Source organism: Sminthopsis crassicaudata, chromosome 3 (assembly GCF_048593235.1).
Source record: "Sminthopsis crassicaudata isolate SCR6 chromosome 3, ASM4859323v1, whole genome shotgun sequence".
Taxonomy (NCBI): Eukaryota; Metazoa; Chordata; class Mammalia; order Dasyuromorphia; family Dasyuridae; genus Sminthopsis; species Sminthopsis crassicaudata.
Window position 1 is genome coordinate 119553858 of NC_133619.1, and position 27632 is coordinate 119581489.

Genomic DNA, 27632 nt, shown 5'->3' on the forward strand with positions numbered 1-27632 from the left:
TGTATTTAAAGCTCTTGACTCATAAAGTAACCCTATAAGTATCTTATTTTGTTCTATATAAATCTTATTCTCAGGAATTCCAGTTAATGGCATCCAGCTGGAAAGGATAACATTTTAAATCATAACTGAAATTTGCTAATGTAATATAGTGCCCGAACTAAAATGGGAACTCTTAACTTATTGGTGATAGATACAAGTATGACACACTGGGATGCATGCTTTTCCTCCCTCACTGAACCAAACAATGTGTATGCTGCTAAAAGACAATCAGTTTGCTAACTATTTGTTAACAACAAAGTTAGAGAAGAAAGGGAAAAAGAAGTTGAATTGAGACATAGTGGGTGGATAAAAGAGGTATATTGGAAAGTTTTTATCTGGGCAATAAAATCTCTGGGCCAAAAGTTGCCTATCTCTCAGGAAACATCTCTAGATATGTGATGGGGATAATATTATCATAAATTTTTGTTTAATGCAAATTAATGTTGGAGAAGTACTTTTACTTTCTAAGAATAGGAACTATATGATATGTAACAAGATAAAAAATTTAGGTATTAAGCAGTTTATAATGTAATTTAGGTGTTAGGTAGTTTGTTGTTTGAAGTCCTAGCTCATTATGCTATTACTGGAAGCTTTAGGATTTTAGTAGGGAGGATCACAGCTTTTCAATCTAGAACTTGCTACTTTCAATGCTTGATAAATATTTACTTGTAAGTGTACATACATGTGTGATCTACATGTATATATTTTTGGCATATTAAAAATTTGTAAATTTCTCCAAAAATCACATGCCTTGAAGTATAAATAGCTAATTTTGAATATTTTAAAGTTAAATTTTCTTGTATAAATAAAACCTATGCAGCCAAGAAAAGAAGGAATGCAGAAAATTGGAGAAAAATCTTTTATAGGCAATCTCTCAGATAGGATGTTATTGGGTTGAAATATTGCTGTGGTGTAGGAAATAATGAACTGGTTGATTGTGAAAAATATTGAAAAACTTGGACTTAGGAAGGAAGATGCTATCCACTTTCAGAGAAACAGATGACAAGTAGAAATGAGTATAGTATGGTCTTACATATATGTATACAAGGATTTATTATTAGATATTTATGTTTATGTATATATATTTGTATACATATGTTCAATCATAGCCTTCTTTAAGTCAGGAGTAGGGAGGAAGGGGAAAAATAGAGTGAAAAGTATACAGTAGGGAATACCGCAACCCCCCCCCCCCACAAAGAAGCAACAAAAAGCTGAGCAACCTCAAAAACACTGTGCAGTATTTATTTTATAGCTTGTTTTAAAATGGCAATTTATTGTTTTATGTTGAATTCTTTCTTATGTTCTGCTCTGTATATGTGATTTTTTTTCCTTTTCTCATTTTCTTTTTATGTTTAAAATAAATAAAAAATCATCAAAAATCTTCCTACTACTAATTAAAGTATACCAAAAGCTAGAATGTATGTTCTTAACCAGCCATCACCATTAATGCATCTTAAAATCCTTCAGAATTCTCAGTAAAATTTAGTGACAGTACCTCTCATCATTTGATTTATGTACTGAACCTTGCTTCCCAGTCTGCCAAAGACCCAGAAAATATGTGTTAGGAGTCACTTTTACTCTCTTCTACATAGGAGATGCATTTATCAGGGATGGTAGCTCTGTTAAATTTCCTGACTCATTTTTATTCTCACCACTTTCAAGTTTTATTGACTACTATTAAAAAGGAATAGTCAAATAAATGATTCTTCAAAAAAATTTTTTTTGGTCATGTTTCAGAAGAGAAAATGAGGTAAAGAAAATCAGATGTAGGTTATATGATTTTTTTTTTTTTTTGGAATCTTGAAAAACACAGACAACACAAAATAGGCATCCTTTGAGAAGAAGCTTTTAAAGTATTTGAGAAATTGAGGTAAACATTTGAATATCCAAGGATTTTTAAAAAAAATTGCTTTCTAGATTTTTACTAGTTTGCAGGCTTATTGAGGACATAGACATAGTATTATTATCTATCTTGATATTCTATTCAACACCTAGTCCACAGTGATATGGGCTTAGGTGCTTAATAAATGTTTGTTGAATTGCATTAAATATGTATGTGTATGTGTGTTGTGTGTGTATGTATGTTTATGTATGTTTTGAAATTTAATGATATTGATGACCTTAAGCCTGATCATGTTCTATTCTGTTGCTACTTAGAAGAGAAAGTATTACCAATTAGAAGGAACTTCACAAGTATTTGAGAGAAGCCTTTATTGGATACCTTCGATCTTCCATTTTCTAGGGTCCTACTGTCAATAAACAGTAATAAATTTGAAGGGTTTTTTTTTTGTTGTTGTTGTTTTAAGCAGAAAGAACCTTTTGTGACACATGCTATTAGAAGGTGATAAATTACCCATTATAAAAATCATCCTTTTGCAAATTTTTCGGGATATATTATTCTCCATTCTATTCTACACTTTCCAGACTGGTAAGATGAGAGGAAAAGATAATGATAAATGTTGGAGGGGATGTGGGAAAACTGGAACACTAATGCATTATTGGTGGAGTTGTGAATTGATCCAACCATTCTGGAGAGCACTTTGGAACTAAATCCAAGGGGTAATCAAATTGATACTCTTTGATTCAATAATATCTCTACTGGACCTGTATCCCAAAGAGATCATGAGAAAGGGAAAAAAGAACTCACAAGTGCAAAAATGTTCGTAGCAGCTCTTTTTATAGTGGCAAGGAACTAGAAACCAAATGGATGTCCATCAGCTGGGGAATGGCTGAATAAGTTATGGTGTGTGAATGTTATGGAATATGATTGCTCTATAAGAAATGATGAGCAGGCTGATTTCAGAAAAGCCTGGAGAGACTTGCATGGATGATACTAAACGAAGTGAGTAAAACAAAGAGAACATTGTACACAGCAGCAATAAGATTATGTGATGATCAACAATGATGGACTTGAGTCTTTTTAACAATGAGATGATTCAAGACAATTCTCCTAGACTTGTGATAAAGTTATCAAGATTCAAAGAAAGAACTATAGAGACTGAATGTGGATCAAAGCATAACATTTTCACTTCTGTTATTGTTTGTTTCTTTGCTTTTTTTTCTTGTGTTTTTTCCCTTTCATTTTTTGATCAGATATGGAAATATATTTAGAAGAATTGCACATGTTTAACCGATATTGGATTGGTTGCTATCTATGGGAGAGGGGGATAGGGAGGTAGGAAGAAACATTTGGAATACAAGACTTTGCAAAGGTGAATTTTGAAAACAATCCTTGTATGTATTTGGAAAAATGAAAAAAGCTATTAAAATTTTAAAAAAATATTATCCCCCAAAATTTAATCAAATTAGTAGATGGGATAAGATAATGCTATTTAGCACGAGAAGGGATATTTTATTTGGATCTTTCTTTTCACATGAGCAATTATGCCAAGAAAAATTGTGATTTGCCTGGTAATATTATTTATTTTTATATTAGGATTTACTTTTAAAGAATCTTATTATATACAAGATATTACTTATGTGCTGTTTGTGGCATTTTGTTTCTTAGGCTCAAGATGTATGCTTGTCCTATACAGTCTAATTGAAGCTCAAGAAGAGTTAAATAATAAATTCAATAGACACTTGTCCTTACTGTAACTCCCTTGGCATAAATATTTTGAGGAGCCAGGTCAATATGCAAGGGTAGCAACAAACGTGAAGGTATTTACTGATTTTAGTCCTCTGCATACCGGAGCACAGTGAGGCATGTTGAGTTTTTAAGTCAACACTTAAAAATCTTTGGCATTAAGTCCAAATTTTCAATTTTTGTGTGAGGTTTCTGTCTCTCTTCCCTCCTCCCCTCCCCCCTCCGCCCTTTGTAAATAAATGAACTATTTGTGTTTTTACTTCAAGTTGAGTAATGTTAAAGGGACTATACTTCAGTTTACTTTTTTTTTTTTTTTTTTTTTTTTTGCAAACAAGGAAGAAGCTAAACTGGTGGAAGCTTTAGTCTTAGTTAAGGTAAACATTTGACTCTTCAGTGACTTAATATGGAATAAAGTAATGGATAGCAAACTGAAAGAATGTTGTAAAACATGAATGTCTGCCAAAAATTTATATATCAATTTACTAGAATCTCAAGATCATTTTGACTTCAGTTTGGTTGACTTAATACTTCCAGCCCCTATTCTTGATAGAGGAGATAGTGAAATAGTAGATAAAGTTCTTTCAATGGGGTACATAAAGAAAACATACAAAATAAAGTACCAAATGAACAGCTTATACAAATAGATAATGACACAGAGTGCCTGATTTATATATCCCCACAGTCATTCCAGAAATATCATATACACCTATTTATATTGTCTGTCCCAAAAACTTTAGTGCAGTTTTAAGCTTGAATAACTTCAGAAATATAAGTGCTACAAATGCTACAAACTTGCAAAATTATCATTTGAAATTTTTATATTTAATTTTTTTACATTCATTTAGTTTTATGAATTTTAATGATACATTTTTTTTAAATAAAACATATACAACAGTTTCTGGATGACTCATGCTCAGATCACTGGATTGCTAAAGGATGAGGCTCTCCTTGCTAAGCCAACTTTGTCATCTGATCTATTTCTATTAGTTTTTTCTTATAGGATCATGTCAAAATTTTCATTCTTTGGGTGATCTTAAGGCTAGCACTACAAATTGAAAATTAACTTGAACTTTTATAAGAAACTCCAGTATTTTAAGATTAAAATTTTTTTTTTTTTTTTTTTTTTTTGTTTAGTCATGTCTGACTTCATGACAAGCATGGACTGTCTATAGTTTTTTTTTTTTTTTTTTTTTTTTTTTTTTTTTTTGGAGGAGTGGGACAAGACACTGGAATGGTTTGCTGTTTCCTTCTTTTTTTTTTTTTTTTTTTTTTTGCAGGTAGGTGTTAAATATCTTGTTCAGGATCACACAACTAGTCAGTGAATGTCTGAAGATAGAGTTGCATTCTGGTCTTCCTGATTCTTGTCCTAATGATCTATCTATTGTACCACCTAGCTCCCCCAAGATTTTAAATATTCAAATGTTATTTTTGTAAGATCTTAGAAGTTATATTTTTGAAGTTGTTAAAGCTTAAAATTGCACTAAGACTTTTTGAGAAACACTGTATATGCATATAATTGTGTATAAAAGCACTGTTGTGATATTGGAGTAATTTCAGGTTAATATTATGAAAGAGGTAGGATGCTTAAAGAAAGACAGAAATGATTGGTCATCTCAGTTTGAAGGAATGATATATATGCTGTTTCAGAAATGGACATAAAAAAGTCACATGTGTTAAGTAGGCTAGTTCAGTCAATATGAATGATGTGAAGTGGTAGAATTAGGATATGTAAGTAGCAGAAGATAAAGGGTGACTTGACTATACCTTAAGAAGCATGAAACTAGAGCTGGTAGCTTGAATATAGGGAGTAAGACTCTTAAACGACCCTTTAAAGACTCTACTTCTGAATGTATGTAATGTATTTAAGATGGTTTAGATAGGAAAGAGGCTGAAGATAGTTCAGTTAGACACAGACTTCCCTTCCGCACACCCCCATTTTAGGTTTTGAACAGAATTGTAACTTTTAGAACAGAAAACTCTAGAAAGAAATGTTGCCTAGGAAAAATTGATAGGGTTGGTAATGCATTCAATAACAGAGGTTCCAAGATTAAAAGCTATTGATAATAATGGAAAAATTGAGGAAATTAAGTTTTTAAAATTTTATTTGTTAACACCAGTGTCTTATAGGTATTCTAACTGATAAGACTTAAAAAAGGAAAACATATCAGGATCTTAGTAATCAAAACCTGAATGTAAATTTTTCATTTTTTTTAAAGCCTTGATCATTTCTTTAAAATTTGCAACTGGTCTTTTATCCTATTTTTGATAGATTGAAAAAATGCCAAACTTTCTGTTGAAGTAAGAAATTATAAGTACAAAAAAAAAACCCAAAAAACAAAATGTGATCTCTTCAACTGGAAAATGATTTTCGAGGCAACACAGTAGGTTTTTCTTTGAGAAGACTGTTTCTTTAAAACAAAAAACAAAAATAAGAAACCCAACATCATATTTACAACATAGTCTGCTGTAGGCTTGTTGTCTTCTACTTTCTCCTACATGAGATGTCCCCTCCCCCCACACAATGGCTCCACTAATTATAATTAACTTTGTTAGATAAGAGCATTTCTTTTTTTCTTTTCTTTTCTTTCTTTCTTTAATTTTCTTTTCTTTTTTTCCTTTTCTTTTCTTTCTTTCTTTAATTTTCTTTTCTTTTTTTTTCCTTTTCTTTCTTTCTTTCTTTTCTTTCCTTTCCTTTCCTTTTCTTTTCTTTTCTTTTCTTTTCTTTTCTTTTCTTTTCTTTTCTTTTCTTTTCTTTTCTTTTCTTTTCTTTTCTTTTCTTTTCTTTCCTTTCCTTTCCTTTCCTTTCCTTTCCTTTCCTTTCCTTTCCTTTCCTTTCCTTTCCTTTCCCTTTCTTTCTTTCTTTCTTTCTTTCTTTCTTTCTTTCTTTCTTTCTTTCTTTCTTTCTTTCTTTCTTTCTTTCTTTCTTTCTTTCTTTCTTTCTTTCTTTCTTTCTTTCTTTCTTTCTTTCTTTCTTTCTTTCTTTCTTTCTTTCTTTCTTTCTTTCTTTCTTTCTTTTCTTTCTTTCTTGGTTTTTTTGTTTGTTTGAAGATAAGAACATTTCTTGATTGACTCAGTCACTTCTAGCATTCTGAATCAAAATGTCTAAACAGAGTCTCTGTACCTTTGAATTAATCAAAGCTATTGTGTGAGAGATTAGAAACTTGAATAAAGGGGAAGCATTATTTCAACACACACACACAGGATCCAGAAGTATAAGAAGAGGGGATAATATAGGCTAGAAATGGAAAGAACCAGCAGCCAAGAGTCAGCCAGTAAAAAGGAGAAGATAATACTGAGCATGACAGAGAAGGAAAATGCCAGACCTATCTCAGAACAGAAGACTTGGATTGATATGACTACCCACCCATCAAAGAAAAAAGTCTTGAAGAAGTTTGCTATCTTTCCTCAGTTTCCACTCCTAATGCCTTTTTGCAGACATTATAGAGTATAATTTCCCATTTTTAAACCTAAACATTTCCAGTAACATGAATTTTGCCTTAACCACAAATGAGTCAGTTAAGGGATAAAATAAATAGTGGTAGAGAGTGCATGATCATACCTATCTTTCATCCATCTTACCTATCAATTACCTTTTGAGTTTCTTTTGGCTTTATCTCCTAATTTCATCTTTTCATTTTGAAGAAAGATTTCTATTCATAGGTGATAGAAAAATATTTTCTAAAAAATATTGAACACTTTTACTTATTAGATTTTTAACTTCTTAAAGAAGTTGTCTATTCAGAACATAAATATATATATATATATATTTATGATACATCTATATATGAAATTATAGGTAGAAATAGAATTGAAAAACTGTTCAGTCATTATTTCTGAATTATATTAGCCTCCCAGTGACTGTAATAATAAGAAAAACCATTGTCTTCTCTAGTTTTTGACTTTTAAATTTATTATTTATGGGTGCTAATATTCTGCCAATGAATTTTCTCCATCTCAGGATTGAGTCATGATTGGCTGATATCACTTTTCAAGGCTAGACAGAGAGCTTTGGGTAGTTTTTCAACTGTGCCTAGTAACTTAGTAGTTTCACAGTGGAATAAACAGCATTAGACTGACAAGCTTTTAACCTTTGGGAATGAGATGTGGAGTATATTTTGTGTACTTATTATTAGTAGTAGAAATATTCATAGGAATAAGGTGCTATGGGTTGAGAACTAGAGGAGAACTTGCTTAAGTTTAATCATATAAACTTCAAATGGTTAAAGTTTTAAATTAGAAGAAATTTGCTGCTTTCTATGTGAAGAAGATATATGCTGAAGGAATTATTGTCATGTTTCAGTTCTTAACTGAATTATAATTTCTTGACACGAGTATGCCTTCCCCAATGTAGTTTATTTTATTTTAATTTTTTTGAGGCAATCAGGGTTAAGTGACTTGTTCAGAGTCACACAGCTTAGTGTCTGAAGTTGGATTTGAACTCGTCTTTTTTATTTTGGTCTATCCACTATGTCAACTAGTTGCCCTTTCACAGCTTTTAAAGAGGTGACTTAATGGGGGACCACTACAACTGTGTGATGATTTTTTCTGAACTTAGGCTGGTGCCCAGACTATATATGAGGTATTAATTCAAATCTTTATAATATGATAAGACTTGACTTGTCAAAGTTTGTGTTCTGATGGCTTAGCCTTTAAAAACTCAGTGTCACTTTCATTCTGAGGTATATTGTCTATGGCAATAGATGAGAAAGATTGATTTAAATGTTACTCCCATTATTGGAGGGAGTATTTAGATTGAGATCAGAGATTCATGAAACTATGGAAAAAAGGGCATTCAGTCACTTAAAAATATTAATGAGAAAAATTAGAGAAGAGGAAAAAATGGTCATCGTCAGAAACTTTTGAGAGCAATACCTTTTTTTTTGGGGGGGGGGAATTCTTCCTTTTTTTTTTTTTTTTTTTTGGAAATTTCCTTTAACAGTGGTATTATCCTATCTTAACATTGCTGACTTAGACCACTTTCTTGAGTTGAAGTAATGGATAGTGGGGATGAAAAGGGCTAAGAGTTAATTATTGGGTATTCTTCCTGCCAACCCACAACAGTAAGACACTGATTCTAATTGATCCCAAATCACCAATTTTTTTACCTAATATTGACTGACTGATAGTTTAGCTAGCTAGTAATGGTGGGAGAAATGACATCTCCCTGCTTAAATTTTTTATATCCCCTCTATCTTTAATGCCTCCTTAATAAAATATTCCTTTATGTAGTTTGAAAACATCATGATACATAGCCTGTGTAAGCATTCATAACTATATGGAGATGTCATCTTTATTATGATTTTGTACTTGTTATCTTTGACTTGGAAACATTTATAATCTTGGGCAAGTAACTTAGCTTCCCTGGATTTCATTGACCTCATCTTTGTTTAAAAAAAAGAAAGAAAAAATTGAGTTGGAGCAGATGTCATTGGTATATTACAGTCAATGTCATTTCTATTCCTATGGTTCCTTCTTTGTATACTCCCACTTCCTCAGCTTGGTTCTTCAGGCAAACAGAATTAAGAGGAAGTTTATATAATTAAATTCACATATGTAGAATGTGATTCAAATCCTATTTTTAGTTTGTCACAATCCTTTTCTAATGGTTTTAACTATAAATGTCAGAATACTGAAATTCTGCATTGGGATTGTTGTGTAATTGGGGATATAGAATAAATGCTTCTTAATGATTCATTTCAATAATTATGCAACGGCCAATCTACTTCTTGAATATTAGAATTATATTTTCTTTGGTGTGAGTACCTACTCCACCATCTGAATTTGAAGCCTTGTGATTATGCCTGAAAAACTTGTTACCCTTTGGCGAAGCTGGTGAATGGCTACTCCTTAACATCATTAGGAAAATCCTTAGATCACAAGTATATATGTAGTCACTGGTGTATCCTAATGGGAGGGGGGAGTAAGGCTTTTACCATTTAGTAGAACCTGTTAGGACTAGCATTCCACTGTCATAAATCACCTCTGTGACACAATGATACACTGAAGCATGACTTTAGTGGAACAAAAAGTAGCTTGCAGAACCCAAATTCCAAGGGTTAAACCAAAAATGGTAAAGATGACAACAGTGGTAACAACTAACATTTTATAGAATAACTATTATGTGTCAGGCACTGTGCTAAGTGCTTTACAAATATTTTCTTATTTCATCCTCACAATACCTCTAGGAAGTAAGCACTATTATTCCCATTTTATAGAGAAGAAAACTAAGGCAGATAAAAGTAAATGAGCTTTTTCAGAATCACACAGTTTATAAAGAACTGAGGACAAACCTGAATTCAGGTCTAAATGATTCCAAGTAGCTTTTTATCCACTGTACTACCTTGTTGTTTCTAAAAAGGCAAGGAAAAAGTTGAAAACAAGATCTATTTCCACTCCTCCTCTCCCTGCAATGTCTATTATGTATTCCTATCAAGTTTTTCTATTTTTTAAGAGCATTTTTGTCCCAGTGTTTTTGATTGAATATATTTGCTCTCTATTAAATGAAGTCATGTTATTTTTAGTGTGAGAGACTGAAAATTAATATCAAATTAGTTCTTTAGCAAAAACATTTGGAATGGAGATAATATTTCTAGGGTCAAGATTCTAGAATTGTAAAAAGTATATTTCTCTTGGGAATTTGTAGGTAAAGATAGAAATCTTGAAATGTCTATGCATCCATACCAATGATTGGTAATGGCATGACTTTTAAATTATGTAATCTAGATACAGCACAGTGTGAAAAAGTTTGTTATTCTGTACAAGTCAGGTGGCATTACATTTTGTGGCATATGGAGTTTTAAAATCTATGAGTCATAGTAGCTTCACATCCTTGGAAAGATGACAAATGGTATAAAATTTATTTTCAGGGATGGAAGTGGGTGGAGAGAAGAGAAGAATTTCATTCTTTTAGTTGCTACATTTTGCAATAATACAGCCCAACTTTTGTGGGTGGGAAAATAGTGCTTGATAGCTAAAAAGTAAGGTGAATAGATTTCTTAGGGATCAGTTTATGAAGCATTTTTCTATCCTTTATTTTCATGTTTCCTTTTCCCTTGTCTCTGCTTTGCTCTCCCTGCACACCATATTTTGCAACACAGAGATAAAAGTTGATGATTTTTTTTAATTTGAAGTCTAATGCTAGGGTCAGTTTTAAATTCTCAGAATAATTTATTAACTGACAAAATTGTAGGCTTATTCAATCAACTAATATTTCTGAAGCACTTGGTATGTGCCAGGCATTGGATTAGAGTCTACAAAAATACAAAGAATGAAACAATGCCTTCTCATAAGGCGTTTATATTTTAATGGGGGAGGCAGTAAGTACATTAAAAAAAATACAAAATATATAATGTAATAAATACTAAAAGTTAAAAATCAGTTAAGTGAAATAAGCAAATTTAAAAATTAAGTATTAATAAATATTGATATAAATTAAGAAAATAAAATTTAAACAGAATACAAAGTGGTTAGAAAAAAGGTAGTTTTGGAGAGTGCTAGCATATGTTGGGGGATGGAGAGCAGGAATCAGCAAAATATATAAATTTAGAGTTAGATAGTAATTGAGAGAGAATTTGTTCCAACTCCTGCATTTTACAATCATCAGATTCTTCCAACTCCTATGGTTGTTGTTGGGAAAGGTGATGTTCACTTTTCTTAGAAATTAGAAGGTATTTCATCATATTGGTTCCTCCCAAAAGAGATAACGACCTTTAAGGCTCTCTTTAAATTCCTAAGATTTTTAATATTATTTGAGTTCATCTCTAGATATGAAACTTAATTCATATCTGCAATGGACATAATAGTCCAGTGCCATTTAGACATCTATTTTGTATTATTTTCTCACCACAACATTTTTTGTGATGGGTATGGCCTCAGTTAAACTGAGACTTGTTGAAACCTTAGCTTAATAAGACCAAGGTTTCTTACTGCATCCACAGTCATCTCCAGTCATCTTGATCTATAACTGGCCACTGGATCCAGGTGGCTCCGGAGGGGAAAAGAGAGGCAGGTGACTTTGCACAGCCCTCCCTCACTTTAATCCAATTCTCTTGCAAGTCATGGCATCATCTCCCTGATATCCTAGTCCTCTTCCAGAACAAAGGACTAGCAACCACCACAAAAACAACAACAATGTTTCAAGAAAGTATACTTTCACTTTTTCTTCCTTTGACCAAGGCATTCATTTAAATTCCATTTAATAGACATCAATAGACTACTGTGTGCAAAGTTTTTTAGATGCTAGGGATATAAAATTGAAAAATGGATCTCTCTTTAATGAGAGTAAAATGTTATTTTGGGGATGGGGTAGGAGGATAAAAGGTCATAAATATATGATGTTAGTTGAACCTCTTTTTCTTTTCTCATTTTAAAAGAATGAGCCAGACTTTTTGATCTTTTATTTATTATTATTATTATTATTATTATTATTATTATTATTATTATTATTATTATTATTATTTGCTAAGGCAATTGGGGTTAAGTGACTTGCCCAGGGTCACACAGCTAGGAAAGTGTTAAGTATCTGAGACCAGATTTGAACTCAGGTCCTCCTATCTTCAGGGCTCGTGCTCTATCCACTGCATCACCTATCTGCCCCAACTTTTTGATTTTTAAAGATCATAAAGATGTGTAAATTTACTGCTTTAGATAAATAAAAAAGAGAGCTCCAGAGAAAGTACTGTGAAAAACTTTCAGTTGGAGAGGAGGGATATTCTATGGGTGGGTATGACTTAAATGTACAATCCAATCTCTCTTTTCTTGCCTCCCTCCTATCTCTCCTATAAGCAGAGCATTGGCTAGTCAGGATTAGGATAATAATCACTCTATTATTTGTGTATGTGTGTGACTGGAGTGAGATTGAGTGTTGGGAGAAGTTGTGAACAACTCTCTAAAACTATCAGTTGCAGAAAAAGAACTGATTAGTAGGAAAAGTTTCAGTTACTAGCTGAGATACCATGAGATTTTGTACCTATTAGTTTCCTTCTTTCTAACATAGAGAGTTTGAACTAAATACCCTTTTAATTTTAACATTTAACAGTTAGAAGGAAACAGCTATTCACTTAGTCAAGTCTTTCTAATTTCTTTCCAGCTCAGGAGACAATTCCCTGATTGGGTAGCTATAATAAGAATGGGGATCTGGATTGGTTTTTCTGGGTTTGGGCCTTGAGGATGGGTCCATGTGGAAGGCAAAGGCCAGCCAGTGAGTCATTCAGTGCAATAAATACCAGAGTGAGAGGACTTAAGACTAGGGGAATGGAGGGATACTCTAGAAGCTAGGATTAGAAAAGCTTTTTGAAAGTCATCTGGGTAAAGGAAGAGAGTGAGTGGGATGAACTGTTGAAAGGTCATAGAGTCTAAACCCTTCATTAACAGATTAAAAAAAACAAAATAACTTAGTACATTGAAGTTACTGTAAGCAACTTAGTTGAGATTTGAACTTATATCTTCTTTACTCCAAGCCCAATGCCCTATTAATTATGTTACATCATTCCCCCAAACTGCATGAAATTCTTGACTTCTCACTGGGTCTTTAACTATGAAAAAATAATTTGGGTTTAAAAGCTTCTCTTTTAAAATGGAAGTTAAGAGAAATCTATTAGTCATTTACATTTTAGTTAGATTATATTAGTTTTTATTTAACTTTAGCTAGTTGAAAAGAATGGGAATTTTATTTTGGGAAGAAACAGAGAATTTTAATAATGATATTAATAAGTAGCATTTCTGTAAGACTTAAAGGCTTATAAAGTATAATTTATTATTATTTTGAATATTATTTTAATGTAAATATTGCAATGCAATTTTTTTCATTTTATTTTTGTAACAATAAAAAAATGGGAGATAAAGTGCTATTATCATCCTCATTTTAAGAAAAAGAGACATAGAGGAGTTTGGGTGACTTATCTAGTCACATAGTTGGTAAGTGTCTACAGCCTGATTTGAACCCACAAATTCAGCACTGTATTCATTGAGCTATCTAAGCTACTTCTCTAATTGAGGAATTTTGGGGTGCAGGATTATAATTGGCTAATTCTGTGACAAAATGCAAGAACTTAGAGGGGAGTTTTTAGGATTCATCTAGGGATTGCAATAGAGAAAAAGAACTCAAGATTCTAAGACTAAGAGAGATTGTGCAGCAGCTAGAGCCCTAATCTTTAATCACATGTTGTGATTTGGGATCCACCTGCCGTGGCTGCTGGAGGTCTAACTCAGACCTGTAGAATGGATTTCTTCATGTGAGAGGATGACAAGGCGATGATAATACAAGGAGTCTGAGAGGCAGTTGCTATTCTCTGACCTGTCTACTGAAAGGCAGCTTCATTGTCTGACTTCCCCACTGAGAGGCAGGTGCATTGTCTGACCTTAACCTGTAGTTAAGATTAGAGTTTGAAGATTAGAGTTAGGCAGATGACGGGAGGAGTCATTTACTTTCTGAGACTCCATTTGCACATCTAGGAAATAGGAATGATATAAATAATAGCATCTGCCTCCCCAGATTATCATAAGGATAAAATTAGAAAATATACGCAAAAATGCAAACTTTTAAATTCTGTTTAAATTTAGTGATGATGATGATGATGATGATACATTTTTGATATAGTCATGGAGCCCAGTTATTGAGTTGGGTCCATATACTTTCTGATATAGTAGAGTTACTCTCTGAAAGAGAGGAAATCTAGCCTCTCACTTTTATTTGTTTGAATACAAATAACGACTTCTTTGTGCCTCAGTTTTCTCCTTTGTAAAGTGAGGGAATTCTGTCAGATGATTTCTAAGTCTCTTTAAGTCTTGAAATGCCATTACTACATTAATAGTCTCCTCCAAAGGGAGGTTTTAGATAATCTCCAGATAGGAAGTGAATAAAATGTAGTCATCAAGGCATTTTTTTTTGGAATGAGTTTTTAGGTCCTTTGGGAAATTCAGGGGTGCTTGTGTTAGACTGGCACTGATTGACTATGCAAGGGTGGGGTAGCTTGGCTTGGAGCCAACCTGAATGTTTCTGCAATGACACTAACATCTTATTTGTTTGCCCGGCTCCTAGCCTGGTCTCTAGCCAGAAGTAATTTCCTATCCTTAGTCCAGATGCTGTGTGACTGGGGAAGGAAAGCATACATAAGATGAAAGGCACTCTGGTAAATTTCATTTTGCATTTGTCCTTGTAAGGGGGAAAGGGGGAGAAGGTTTGGAGAAATTCTCCTCCCACCTAAAACTAGTCTTGTCAAAGCTCTTCTCTCTGGATAATTAGGCAATTAGCCTGAGACTTTGTAGTTTTCTTGTTCAGCTTGGCAAATGTAGGAATAGGTTTATAGCCAGCAAAAGCATCTGTTTTGTTTGTACATTCTTGGCCGGCAGGGAGAAGTTATCTACCTTTGGTAATTTATATTTTATTTAATTTAGAATCTTTCCACATCTTGGAACCAGAGAGAACAGATAGCTTGCTGCCTTGATCAGAAAATAACCTTATTTTCATTTATTTGTATGACTTATAATAACTGTTTAGCAACGTCCTTCACTCTTGAATGGCTTTGCAGAGCATTTATAGTGACTGTATTTATCTAATCTGGATGACCTCTTGGTCGAGGTGTTGTCAGAGGCATTCTTTTGGGGGGTAGAGTTTGCTGATGATTTCCCTGCTTACATCTGTGATTCTATGGGGTGAACAAAGGAATGTTAATAGCTGTTCAGTTTGCTAAGTGCTTTGTTACACCTGTCAGATATACTCGTCAATCTATTTGAAATACTGAATGTGTTACTTTTTTGAAATTGGAGTATGAGCTTCATAATGTGATTTTGCATAAAGAACTATAAAACATTCTCATTTCTTTTGCATAGCTTTGGCCTCCAACTCTCTTTTTAAAGGGACTGTGTATATATTAGTTCTCTTGTATCTCTCTTAGAACCCTGTAGGGGAACTTTTGTCCCAAAGAAAAGATATTCAGTGCTCACCACTTTGAAGTTTGGCTTTCTTCCCTGAACCCATATTTGTCTTTGACACTGGTTTTATGTTTCACAGTTGGCTACATTGTCATTCCTTTGAGATTTATGGCTAGAAACTATGAGTGATATCAGAGCAATAATCATAAGAAATTATATTATTTAGAAATGGCTGGTGTTAGAAAAGATTATATTTTAATTCAATAAATATAGTTTTAAAAAAAATTTTTGTTTAAAGTTTTGAATTCCAAATTCTATCCCTCCCTTTACCTCTCCTCCCCAAAAGATGGTGAATGATATAAGTTATGTGCACTATTTCTTTATAGTCATTTTATTTAAAGTCTCAAATAAAAGAAAAAAGTGTAAGACAGCAAGTGGAAAATAATATGCTTCAGACTAAATTCATTCAATAGCAGTTCTTTCTCTGGAAGTTGATAATGTTGCTTCATCATTAGTCTTTTGAGATTGTCGTGGATCATTGTATTGCTGAGAATAAGTCATTGACAGTTTTTCATTGAACAATATGCTGTTTCTGTGTACAGTTTTGCTCTGTTCTCTTCATCATGCATCAGTTTATGTAAGTCTTTCCAGGTTTTTGTGAAATCAAGTTACTTGTCATTTCTTATAGCACAATAATATTCCATTACAATCAAATACCACAGTTGTTTAGCCATTCACCAATTGATGGGCATTCTTTTGATTTCCAATTCTTAACCACAACAAAAAGAGCTGCTATAAATATTTTGGAAAAAAATAGGTCCTTTCCCCTTTTTTGTATCTCTTTGTGATACAGACCTAACAGTGGTATTGCTGGATCAAGGGTACACATGGTTTTATAGCCCTTGGGGCATACTTTCAAATTGCTCTGCAGAAATTCACATGGTTTTCATTTCTTTTCCACCTTTATGCCATAATACTATTATCCTCAATTTTTTTAAACTCTTATTCTCTCAAGTTTTTTTCTTATTAACGTAAGGAACTCTAAATTAAATGGCTATGGGCTGCTTTAGGCTCCTAAAACATTTGGGCTGAGATAGGATAAATGTTTGCACAACATTACTCAGCTTTGAAAATAAAGATTTTTCTAACGGACATTTCCAAATGGTTGTGTAGGAACTCAGCTGGCTCAAAGCAAGTCAACATTATCATCCCCTCCTCCCTATAATGATCTGTTTCAGGAGGCTTGGGGTTGTGCCACTGTGACCTTAAGAAGCAAAGGAGCAGCCTACTTACCAGCCTTAGTGTGATAGAATTTGTTTGCTGTTTGGAAAATAGTGTACTCTACCTTAGCAAATAATTTACTACTTACATTCCTGGCATTGCCTTTCAGGGATAGATACTCTGTTAAATTAGCACTATATGTACCTTTGTATTGGAGGGTGTAATAAATGCCTATAATTAGCAAAGAGTGTGAAAGGTTATGCTGTCCAAACTCGAAAGTGCTGATCTTAAAACAAGGAACACATTCTTTCTGCTTTCAGTAGATTACCTTATAATAAAATAAGAAAAATAAAAATGAAGAGACATTGAGTTAAAAATGTTTAAAAAGTTCCCAAGAAAGGAAAACAAATAGAATTCAAGAGATGTCTAACTTCTATACATTAGATGATACAGGTGCTTTTTGGTCCTTTGCCATAGATCTTGAGGAATAATTTTTGTCCTCCATCCAGTTCTATAATATATTTGATCAGCTTTGCTTGTGGTGCACCTGGCATTTCCTGCTCTTTCCCTGTCTTATTTCACAATATCATATTTTTGGGGTGATGTTAGTGATATTCAAACCGGGCATTCACTTGTCCTGTAGAAAGAGACAAAGAGAACTAATAGACCGTAATGATAGCTGACAAACTTTAAAGCTTGCAAAATACTTTATATAGCATTAGTTCCTCCAGTCCTGACAATACCTGGTAAATGCTACTATATAATGATTCACATTTTATACAAGAGGAAATTGAAGTGGAGAGAGGTTAAGTGCTGAACCATAGCTATTAAGTGCCTGAAATAGGATGTGAATCCAGTTTATCTTGACTTCTAAGTCTGGCATTTGATGGATCATTTATGGTAAATGAAAAGAAAATAATTAATACTCTATCCTAGTTCCTTAATGCAGAAGCCATATTAAAAATACATTGCTTTAGCAGATTATGGTAATTGTTTTTATTTCTTGTAATTCTATAGAATTGGAAAGGGACTTTAGAACTAATCACTATAACTTCATCTTTTCTAACACCATTAACACATGGTGCATTTATAATTTTCATTTTTCACTTAGCCAGATGTATTTCTTCATCATGTCCACAAGGATCTTATCATCATGCAGGAATACATAAACTTTACTATATATTCCTCCCAATACCCTCTGCCTTTGGAACTTCTCTGTGAATGGAGAGCTCTCCAAACTTGCATTTAAAGAGAGTACCCATGCCAGAAATCTCTTTATTTCTCTCAGAGGCCAGATTTCCCTATCATGTCTCCTCACTATGCACTTTCCCTTTTTTACCCCCGGCCTCTTTTTTTCTTTGTTGTCTTCTCTCATTAGATATATTCTTTTCCTTATTTCTTTTCCTTATTCCTTATTTATCTTTATTTTCCTTTATTCCTTATTCTCGAGAATTTAGTATACACTAACTTCTTAATAAAAGTTTGTTGACTGCTTGACTATTCAAAGAAACCCATTTTCTTATGAAGACTTTATTGTTAATAGAATGCTGCACTTAGACTCTGTGCTCAAAGCCTTCCTCAGATATTTATTGATTGTGAGTCTATAGACATGTCACTTCATCTCTAGAGTAACACTTCTCATCTGTAAAAATAAATAGGAATAATAATAATAGAGGGTGTCCCAAAAATCTTAGTGACGTTTCAGTTCTTAATAAGTTTTAATAAGCTCAAAACTGCACTAAAACTTTTGGAGTACTCTATATTTTGTAGTACTTACATCACAGACTTGTTTGTGAGACTCACATGAAACTGTGTGTTTTGCCAAATGTAAAATGCTCTATATATGAAAATCACTGTTGTCATTATGATCACAATCATCATGTTTACCCTTTTTATTTTTTGCATCTAAACAGACAAACAAATCCCATCTAAATCTCTGTATTCAGATGAAAACTAGTTGAGCTCAGGTACCTTCTGTTTTTTGTTTTAAAAGTAGCAAAGAATGGAGTGAATAGAACATCAGCTCTGAAGACAGGAGGACTTGAGTTCAAAGGTGGTCTCAGACACTTAACACTTCCTAACAGGGTGACTCTGGGCAAGTCACTTAATCCCAAATGCCTCAGGGGAAAAAAAGTAGCAAAGAAAATTCATATTTACAAACCTTCTAGTGTTTGCTTTGGAGTGACATGGCAAAAATGTTAGAAAAAACAGACTTTCAACTTCTATTTAGATTATGATTAATAGGAAAAGCCACTCTTATTAACCTTGGCAGAAAATTTATCATTTATTTTAGAGAAATTTGTTTGCCTTTATCAGTGTAAATATGAGTGGTTGTTATATGTTTTGTTCTTACTTTTAATGGACTATCTGCATTCTGAGCCATAAGAAGTTCTTGATATTCAAAATAAGAATAAATGGTTTTAATTGGAGAATTTTTTAAAGTTTTAAGTTTTCATATCAATCAGATTTGTTTTTCTTCTTTGTAGGCAAGAAGAGACTGATAGAAGAGTAAAAAATGTAAGCTATGTTTACCTTTCTATCTCCACCCAAATTATGTCATCCTTACATGTGCCCAGAAGAGAGCTAATAAGTTCTGCCTCTTTTCCAATGATCCCCCCGCCCCTTTTTTTGTTGGAAATCATTCATTTGTGAAATCTTGGCTCTAGGCATTGCATGTGCTTCCTAAATCTTTATTAGATAAAAAGAAGAGAAGCTGGGCTGTAATAAGAAAGGGGCAGTGGTAGCAGTAGTACGCTTAGTACAAAAATTGTTTTAGGCAAATGTTTATATGTGTATGTGTAAATGGTGTAATTTGAAAACTGTATTGTAAAATCTGGTTATATGAAATTTGAGAGAACATGTTATAAAACAGGTTATAAAACAGATATAAAACATGATAGTATTATGAAAGGAAATTAATAAACTTCATCTCCCCCAATATCACTGTAATATTGGAATTTATGTTTATTAACTGTGTAATTATGCAATGTAAAATTATATAATTATATATCTCTTGATGTGTTAACAAAAATGGAAGGAATTTCTAGAAATATTTTCCTTAGAATAAATATTTTAGTAAAAATTCAAAGCTCTTTATATAAATAGGTCACTTGTTAAAATGTTTTTACTCCTGTGTCTAGACACTATTTTGCTATAATAATTTTGTTTTGTATTTTTGCATTTATTGGGCAAGAACTCATCTCCACCCCTTACTATTTCCTATTCTTCCTCTTTCCCACCATCCAGAATACTTCTGCAGTTTATCAATATTCAAGATACAGGCCTTTGATACTTTCTAGATGAAAAAATTGATAAGTTCTATTGTTTAGCCTTACGTTGAATTACAGTTTAGCATTTTTTCATATTATTTGATGGAAATGAGTTAAATGCTTGACTAATAATCTTTTTTCATAAATAGTATTTTATTTTTTCCAATTACAAGTAAAGATAGTTTTCAACATTCATTTTTTGTTAGCTTTTGAGTTCCAAAATTTTCTCCCTCCCTTCCCTCTCCCCAAGATGGCAGACAAGATGATATATGTTATACATGTGCAATCATTTCAAACATATTTCTACATTTTGATTAATGATCTTGACTTGTGAGATTATTTTCCTCTTTAGGTTTTGATTACCTTATATTGGCTGGGCAGGAAAGCACAGAGTAACCCTTATTATAACGGTCCTTACCTTAATCTGAAAGCATTTGAGAACCTTTTGGGACAAGCTCTGACTAAGGTAAGAAACCTAAGTGTAATATAATCTGTCATATCACAAATATAATCTTTGTATTCTTGTAACTACATTTATTTAGCTATCACAGATGGGAACTGGCTTACTAGTTAGTTCATCTTTCTAGTTTTCTGATCTATAAATGAAGAAGTTGGATAAAATAGGGCCCCCTTACCCTATTTCTAAAATTCCATGATTCTGTGATTTATAATAATTATTGGCAATATCAATTTGTATTCTATTATACAGTAATATTCTTTTCTAGAAGTCTAATAATTAGATATCAGACAGTATTTGCAAGTATATAATATTTATACCACATTTTTTCTTTCTTTCTTTCTTTTTCCTGAGGCAATTGGGGTTAAGTGACTTGCCCAGCTAGAAATGTCAGATATGAACTCAGGTCCTTCTGACTTCAGGGCTGGTGCTCTATCTGTTGCGCCACCTAACCACCCCCATATTTTTTCTATTTAAAAAATTAGTATTCTCTTTTTCACTTTGTAAATCTTGAAGTGTTATACAAATATTAGTTGTTATTATTGTTATTTCTATTTATTTTTAATTGGTTTTTCTTGACAAATATACTAGAGTGGTTTGCCATTTCCTTCCCCAGCTCATTTTATAGATGAGGAAACTGACACAAGCTAAGTTAAGTGATTTGTCTATAGTCACATAACTATTAAATGCATGTGGTAGAATTTGAACTCAGGTCCTCCTGAGTCTAGGCCTGGTGCTCTATTTATTGCCATAGTAAGTAATAGAATCGTTATTTTCAATCAAGATCTTATTCTTTATCTGAGTCTTTTACTATTAAACCAGCCCTTCCTCTTACTTCAGTAACGTTGTTTTTTATTTTTAAAAATTACTTCCCCATCTTTCTTACGTTTAAGTGCTAATAGTTACTAGAAAGGTTCTAATCATGCAAATACAAACCAGAATCTGTTTTTCACACCTAGACATCTTTGATTTACATGTTTAGAACTGTTTGTTTTATACCTAATAGAGAAAATGTTGGTATATCCATTGACTGCAGTGCCTTTTGGGTGAAATATGTAAACAAAAATTATTAGTAATGACTGATTAAATTCTTGGAAGGTTAAACTAACTCATTGTTAATTTAAAAATAAAATTCTTTAGGCACTTGAAGACTCCAGCAGTCTGAAAAGGAGTGGCAGGGACAGTGGCTACGGAGATATTTGGTATACTGAACGTGGAGAATTTTTTAGTCCTTCAGCCTACCACAAAAGAGACGATTCCTTTGATAGTTTGGATTCTTTTGGGTCTAGATCATTCACAAGCTGTTCATCAGATTTAACTCTGAAAGGAGGCAGTGAAGGTAACTTAATTTAAAAAAACTTATCCAACTAATATGCTTTTCCTTGGATGAAAGAGATTGTACATTATTGTTGCAGGGGAAATCAGGGGAGACATATTTTGGAGCAAATAAAGCTAGAAAAATTTAGGGCTACTGAGCAGTTATGTCATTTTGTAGCAGTGTTAATATTTTCTTCTTTTACTATTACTTTATATTTTTCTCTTTAAATCTGTGTTTCTGGATTAAAAAAAAATGTTGGCAGCATAAAAGATGGATGCCAGTTTAAGACTTCTTCAGCCATTATTTTTTCTACTACAGTGGAATGTCAACTGTCTCTTAAAAAATATTGATGTCTTGATTTTACATCCTACTCATTGCTGAAAGTGCCCTCTCCTTCCCATATCCAGAGAAACTTCCCTTATAAAAAAGGTATATAAAAGGAAAAAAAAATAGTTCAGCAAAACCAACAACACATTGGTATTTTCTGTCGTCCTCAATGCCTTTAAAGAATGGAGAAAAATACAATTTTTTATTTCTTCTCTTGGATCAAGTCATACAAGTATTTCTGACTTTAAATCTGGATTTCCCTGACATTTGCTCTGACTGCACTTTCAGGCAAGGAATATTCCTTCCTGGAAAATTCCTCTGTTCCCACCTTCTTCAACAGGAAATAGCTACAAAATTGGAATTATGAGTCAGACTGTGACAGTAGTTTGTTTACCCTTTTGCTTAATTCATATCTAAATAAAATTTTGTAATTCTTGAACTTTTGAATTGAATTTTTTCAAAATAAACTCTCACCAACTATTACATTTGTTTTAAAAAGCCATTAAACAATCAGATATATTCCCTTTTAAATATTTCTATGAGTTATCTTTCATCAACATTTCTGATGTTGATTGCAGTTAATTTATTCTCAAGTTATATGATAAAGTATTTAAGTCTCTATAGTTTCACTATTCTTATTATTTGAGATGATTTTTAACACACAGTTTACCTGAGTGACTGAACCATTAATAGAGAAATAGTGATTGAAATTCTTAGCTTATTTTGTTAGGAACTGTCCAAAGAACTTGGAGAGGAGAGAAGAGAGAGAGAGAGAGAGAGAGAGAGAGAGAGAGAGAGAGAGAGAGAGAGAACTATATGTGTATATGCACATACATAAACATGCATAGATGTTGATTGATAAAATTAAGGAAATGTAATAACAAAATGGAAGAGAATATATAGGAAAGCATAAACATCAGAAAATTCAAAGTAGTAGTAGAACAGTGCTGAATTAAAGCCTTTGCTTTAAGATTCATGTCCTCATAAAGGCCAATAAAAATCTTCTGCCCAAAAATATTCAGTGACTCCCTATTGCCCATTGAATTGCTTGAAATCCTTATCATAGCATGTGATTATTTAAAATTGATTCCCAAGTAATCTAGCTTCACTCCAGGCATGTAATTTCATGTGCTCTATATTCCATTTAAATTGTTTGACCTCCCTTCCCTATTTTGTTCTCTATTCTTCTATTTTTATATTTTTGTTTTTTCTGTCCTTTCTGTCTAGAGTCTACTTTCTTCTTTCCACTTTTGAAATCCTTTCAATTCAGGCTCAGTGCAGCCACCATCTTCTAATAAAATCCTACTTCCCATTTCCCCAATTATTCTTACTTGACAGTTTTAATAACCTATATGGATTTTTCTCCTCTGCATTTATCACTTTGTCTTTATTACTTTATTATTCTATAAAATTTGTAAGCTTAAGGCTGTAATTATTTATTTTCTATTTGTATTCCTACTTCCTAACATAGTTCCAAAGATTTAATAATCTTTAAGTTTTTTTTTTTGGGGGGGCAGTAATGGGGATAGTCAATTGAATTGGAATTGTATTTTCACCTACCCTGACACTTTTGGAAAAAGAAATATTGACAGTGTTCAATGGTGGTTAAGGCTTGGATTGTACATATAGTCAGTGAAATAAAATGAGTTTCTCCTTTCAGGGACTTAGTAAATTCTTATAGTATACAGGTTGATAGAATAACTTGGTCATCCTTAAGTACTTTTTTAATAGACATAAAAATAAAACCAATTTATTAATTTTTATTATTTATTTTTCCCTATAATTTTTTTTTGGGAGTTGAATTTTTTTTGAGTCTGCTAGTGTGGCATAATAGTAGTATATTTGGAGTTAAGCACAGATTTGGAGCTCTCTATATCTGATTTCAGACTTATCTTTATGGCTTTTATTTCATTCTGCTCACCTATATATTAGACTGTATTAGACATCCACTTTTGTGATATGAAGTAATAGTTTTCTGAGTTTTCATTTCTTCATGAATATATTTGTACTATTTACCCTGAAGAATTTTGAGAGAATTTTATAATTGGAAGTATACCATTTACAAGTGAGTAGGTTTTTAAAAAATATTACCAAGTGTTTGCCATGTGTAGACAAGAAAACAAAATAAACTTGAAATTTCAGCTCTGAGTGAAGTTTTTAGGTATAAATTTCCATTAAATCAAACACTTTGATGAAAGTTGCTAGTGTGCAATGCTGTTGGAAAAAAAAATACCAATAACAGACAAACAAATTGGGATACTTGTAGTATTAGTTACTTGCCAATTCCATCACAAACTCTACATGGGGGATTCTTGATCTTTTTTGGTGTTATGGCCCCCTTTCATAGTCTGGTGAATCATCATTGGTTTCCTTCTCAAAATAATGTTTTAATGCATAAGATAAAGTACAAGGAATTTCAGATTACATTGGATTTATAGAACTGTTTTTTAAAAATTCCAAACAAAAAGAAATCGATGAATCTCAAGTTAAGAACCACTTATGGAAAACCTTTTTTCTTCTTCTAGCCACTTTGTGTAACCTCTTTTTCCCCATCAGCATAGCATTTTGCTATTAGTTCTCTGCTTTCTTTGTTAGCTGCTTTAGATGCCCCTCTCATATTTGGGAGAACCTCATCAGTTTAGACTAATCCTGGTGGCCCTCAGGTTACAATCTTTTTCTTACCTACTGGATCCTTCCATTTTTGCCAACATTCATTGCTCTGAGAGGGTATTATTGCACAATGCTGCCTTTGTGGAGGGCATAACAAAAGAAAAAAAAATGAATTGAGTGAAAAGTAGTAAAAGAGATGGAAGATAGGGAAAGAGATAATATCAGTAGAAATAGTTGATTGAAGCAAATATATTTTGATTTGAAAAATCAAGGTCCTTTCCTTTTTGCTCCTCTCTACTCTTTTCTTTTTTTATTTTTCTCTCCTATTGTCTCTTTAAAGATTAAAAAATAGATTTTGTGCTCATTTGAATAAGAAGAATGTAAACGGGTACACTTTAAAAATTTTTCTGCAAATGATTACATCATAATACAAAATTCCCAAAGCAATTTCTATTGCTACCCAGCGTGAATAACTTACATTTGGCCATTGCTTCCATCTAGTTACTGATCCAAGATCTTTTGAGGTTTGTCTGTGTGTTTTTTCAACATAGACGTGCGTGCATACATTTAATATATTTGCATTGCTTTAGTTAGAATTACCTAATTACCTAAGAACTAATTTAGCACCTTATTTTAAATAGATTTGACTTGTGTATGACACAATTTGCCATACAAAATAGATTTCTGGAAAACTACCCATAAGATTAGGGGAATGAGACTAGAAATAAAGATGGTTTGGCAAGAGATTAGCACTTTGTTTTCTGCATAGAATGTGGTAGAGTGAAAGAATGTAATGCATGTAGTTCCAGTATGCAAAGCAACTTCCACCTAATGGTTCTTATCACAACTTCATGACAAATTTCTAAAAATAATCTGAGCAGTTAGCATCAGCAGTGCTGAGTTTCCAAGGGAAAGACAGAGCAAGCAAGCTGTGTGGGTTTCAGTTAGATGCAAAATCTGGAGGGTAAAGCAAAAATAAAAGGAAATTTTATGTGTGCTTCTTTTTAGGTTGTGAGAGTGACACAGATTCTGAACTCACATTCAAAATGCAGGATTATAACAAAGATGATATGTCCTATCGAAGAATATCCTCTGTGGAGCCCAAATCTGCTTTACCATTCAATCGTTTTTTACCCAACAAAAGTAGACAGCCAACCTATGTGCCTGCACCACTGAGGAAAAAAAGACCAGACAAGAATGAGGATAATCGAAGAAGTTGGGCGAGTCCTGTATATACTGAAGCTGATGGAACCTTCTCAAGGTACTAGGTTCAACTTTAAGTGTTTATTTTTCAAATTCAGTGTATTTGTGATGTTATTTTGATATGGTAATTGAATATGGCAGAGAAAATCTTGGACCTTCTTTGGTAATATGTGTGTGAATGGTCCCCCCTCCTTCCTCCAGTGTGTCTTATTTTAGTCATTCATATCTGAAAGATTTCTTTCTTCCAATTTAGAATATCAGCATGTGATTGAAAGTTCCTATTTTGGAAAAAAAGTATATATATATATATATATATATATATATATATATATATATATACACACACACACTTGAATTTACTGGTATATCTTTAGGTTTATCAGCCAGTTCTTAAGGGACTTCATGTTCAGTGTTAATGTTTTCATTAATTTCTTCTGGTTTTGATTGACCTTAGTGGAGATGAAAAAGAATCATTTTAATTTCCCATCAAATTAGCAGAGCAGGATGTGATTTTTTCAAATCCAGCTTCAAATCTGATGGTGATGTGTGACTGTGACAGTGGTTCAGATTCAGAGAACGAACGAAGGTTGCCTGATATAATTTTGGATGACTTAGCCAACCGTAGATTCCAAGCAAAAAAGAGACATGAGCACTCCTCGGCATCTAGACAGCTTTCCATCTTGAAAACCAGCTTGTCTAAATCTTGTTCACAAAAGTTTTCTACAGCTGATCCTTTAGCTACTGGATTCAAGGAACTGATGAGGTCAGAGAGATTTGTATTGGATCTGAATATCTACCATTATGTTAATTCATTTTAATCCAGAAAGTAACCTTGCAAGTGTAATTTGTTACCCTTCCTTTGCTTAATTCCTTCTCTTTCCTCCCTTCCTCCCTCTCTTCCTCTTTCCCTCCTTCCCTCCCTCCCTCTCTTCCTTCCTCTATTCCTCCTTCCCTCCTTCTCTCTCTTCTTCCCTCCCTCCCTCTCTCCTTCCCTCCTTTCCTTCCCTTCTTTCCCTCCCTTCCTTCCTTTTTTCCCTTCCTTCCTTCCCTTCCTCCCTTCCTTCTTTCTTCCCTTCCTTCCTTCCCTTTCTTTTTTCTTCCTTTTTTGCTTTCCTTTCTTTTTCTTCCTCCTTTCTTTCCTTTCCTTCTTTCCTTTCCCTTCCCTTTTTCCTTTCCCTTTTTCCTTTCCATTTTCTTCCCCTTTTCTTTTTCCTTCTCTTTCTCCTTTTCCTTCCCTTCCCTTTTCCCTTTCCTCTTCCTTTCCCTCTAACCTTCCCTTTTCTCTTCCCTCTAACCTTCCTTTTTCCCTTCCCTCTAACCTTTCCTCTTCCCTTCCTTCTTCCCTTCCCTCTTCCCTTTCTTCTTCCTTTCCTTCTTCCCTTCCCTTCCCTCTAACCTTCCTTTTCCCCTTCCCTTCCTTCTTTCCTTCTTCTCTTCCTTCTTTTCATCTTTCTCCCTTCCCTCTCTCATTGTCTCTCTCTTACCTTTTTTCTTTCTCCTTTTTCTCAGAGTCACTAAATAATTGTTCTCAGTGCCTCCAGTGCTTCATTTGATTATTCGGTGGTTGTGATACAATGCATCTATAATGCCTTAACTTTGTTTTAGGGACTGCAGTGGTGAAAGTGAGAACTAATTTGCTTCATTCACAGTGGCGTGAACTTTGTGAGCCAAAAAGCATGCCTTTTATGTGCTCCTTGTCAAATTGCTCATAAAGTATCTTAACTGGTTGGA

At 33.1% G+C, this 27632-nt stretch overlaps 1 protein-coding gene across 6 annotated transcripts in view; it reads left to right on the forward strand.

The window, feature by feature from the left end:
- LMO7 (LIM domain 7) overlaps positions 1-27632 on the forward strand; it is a 239385-nt gene that overhangs the window by 155267 nt on the left and 56486 nt on the right. For all 6 annotated transcript variants that reach the window (XM_074299286.1, XM_074299281.1, XM_074299283.1 and 3 more), the window contains 4 exons: positions 19204-19234; positions 20339-20452; positions 21584-21782; positions 25707-25959. In XM_074299286.1, the coding sequence (XP_074155387.1) occupies positions 19204-19234; positions 20339-20452; positions 21584-21782; positions 25707-25959 (597 nt within the window). The remainder of the gene's footprint in view (positions 1-19203; positions 19235-20338; positions 20453-21583; positions 21783-25706; positions 25960-27632) is intronic.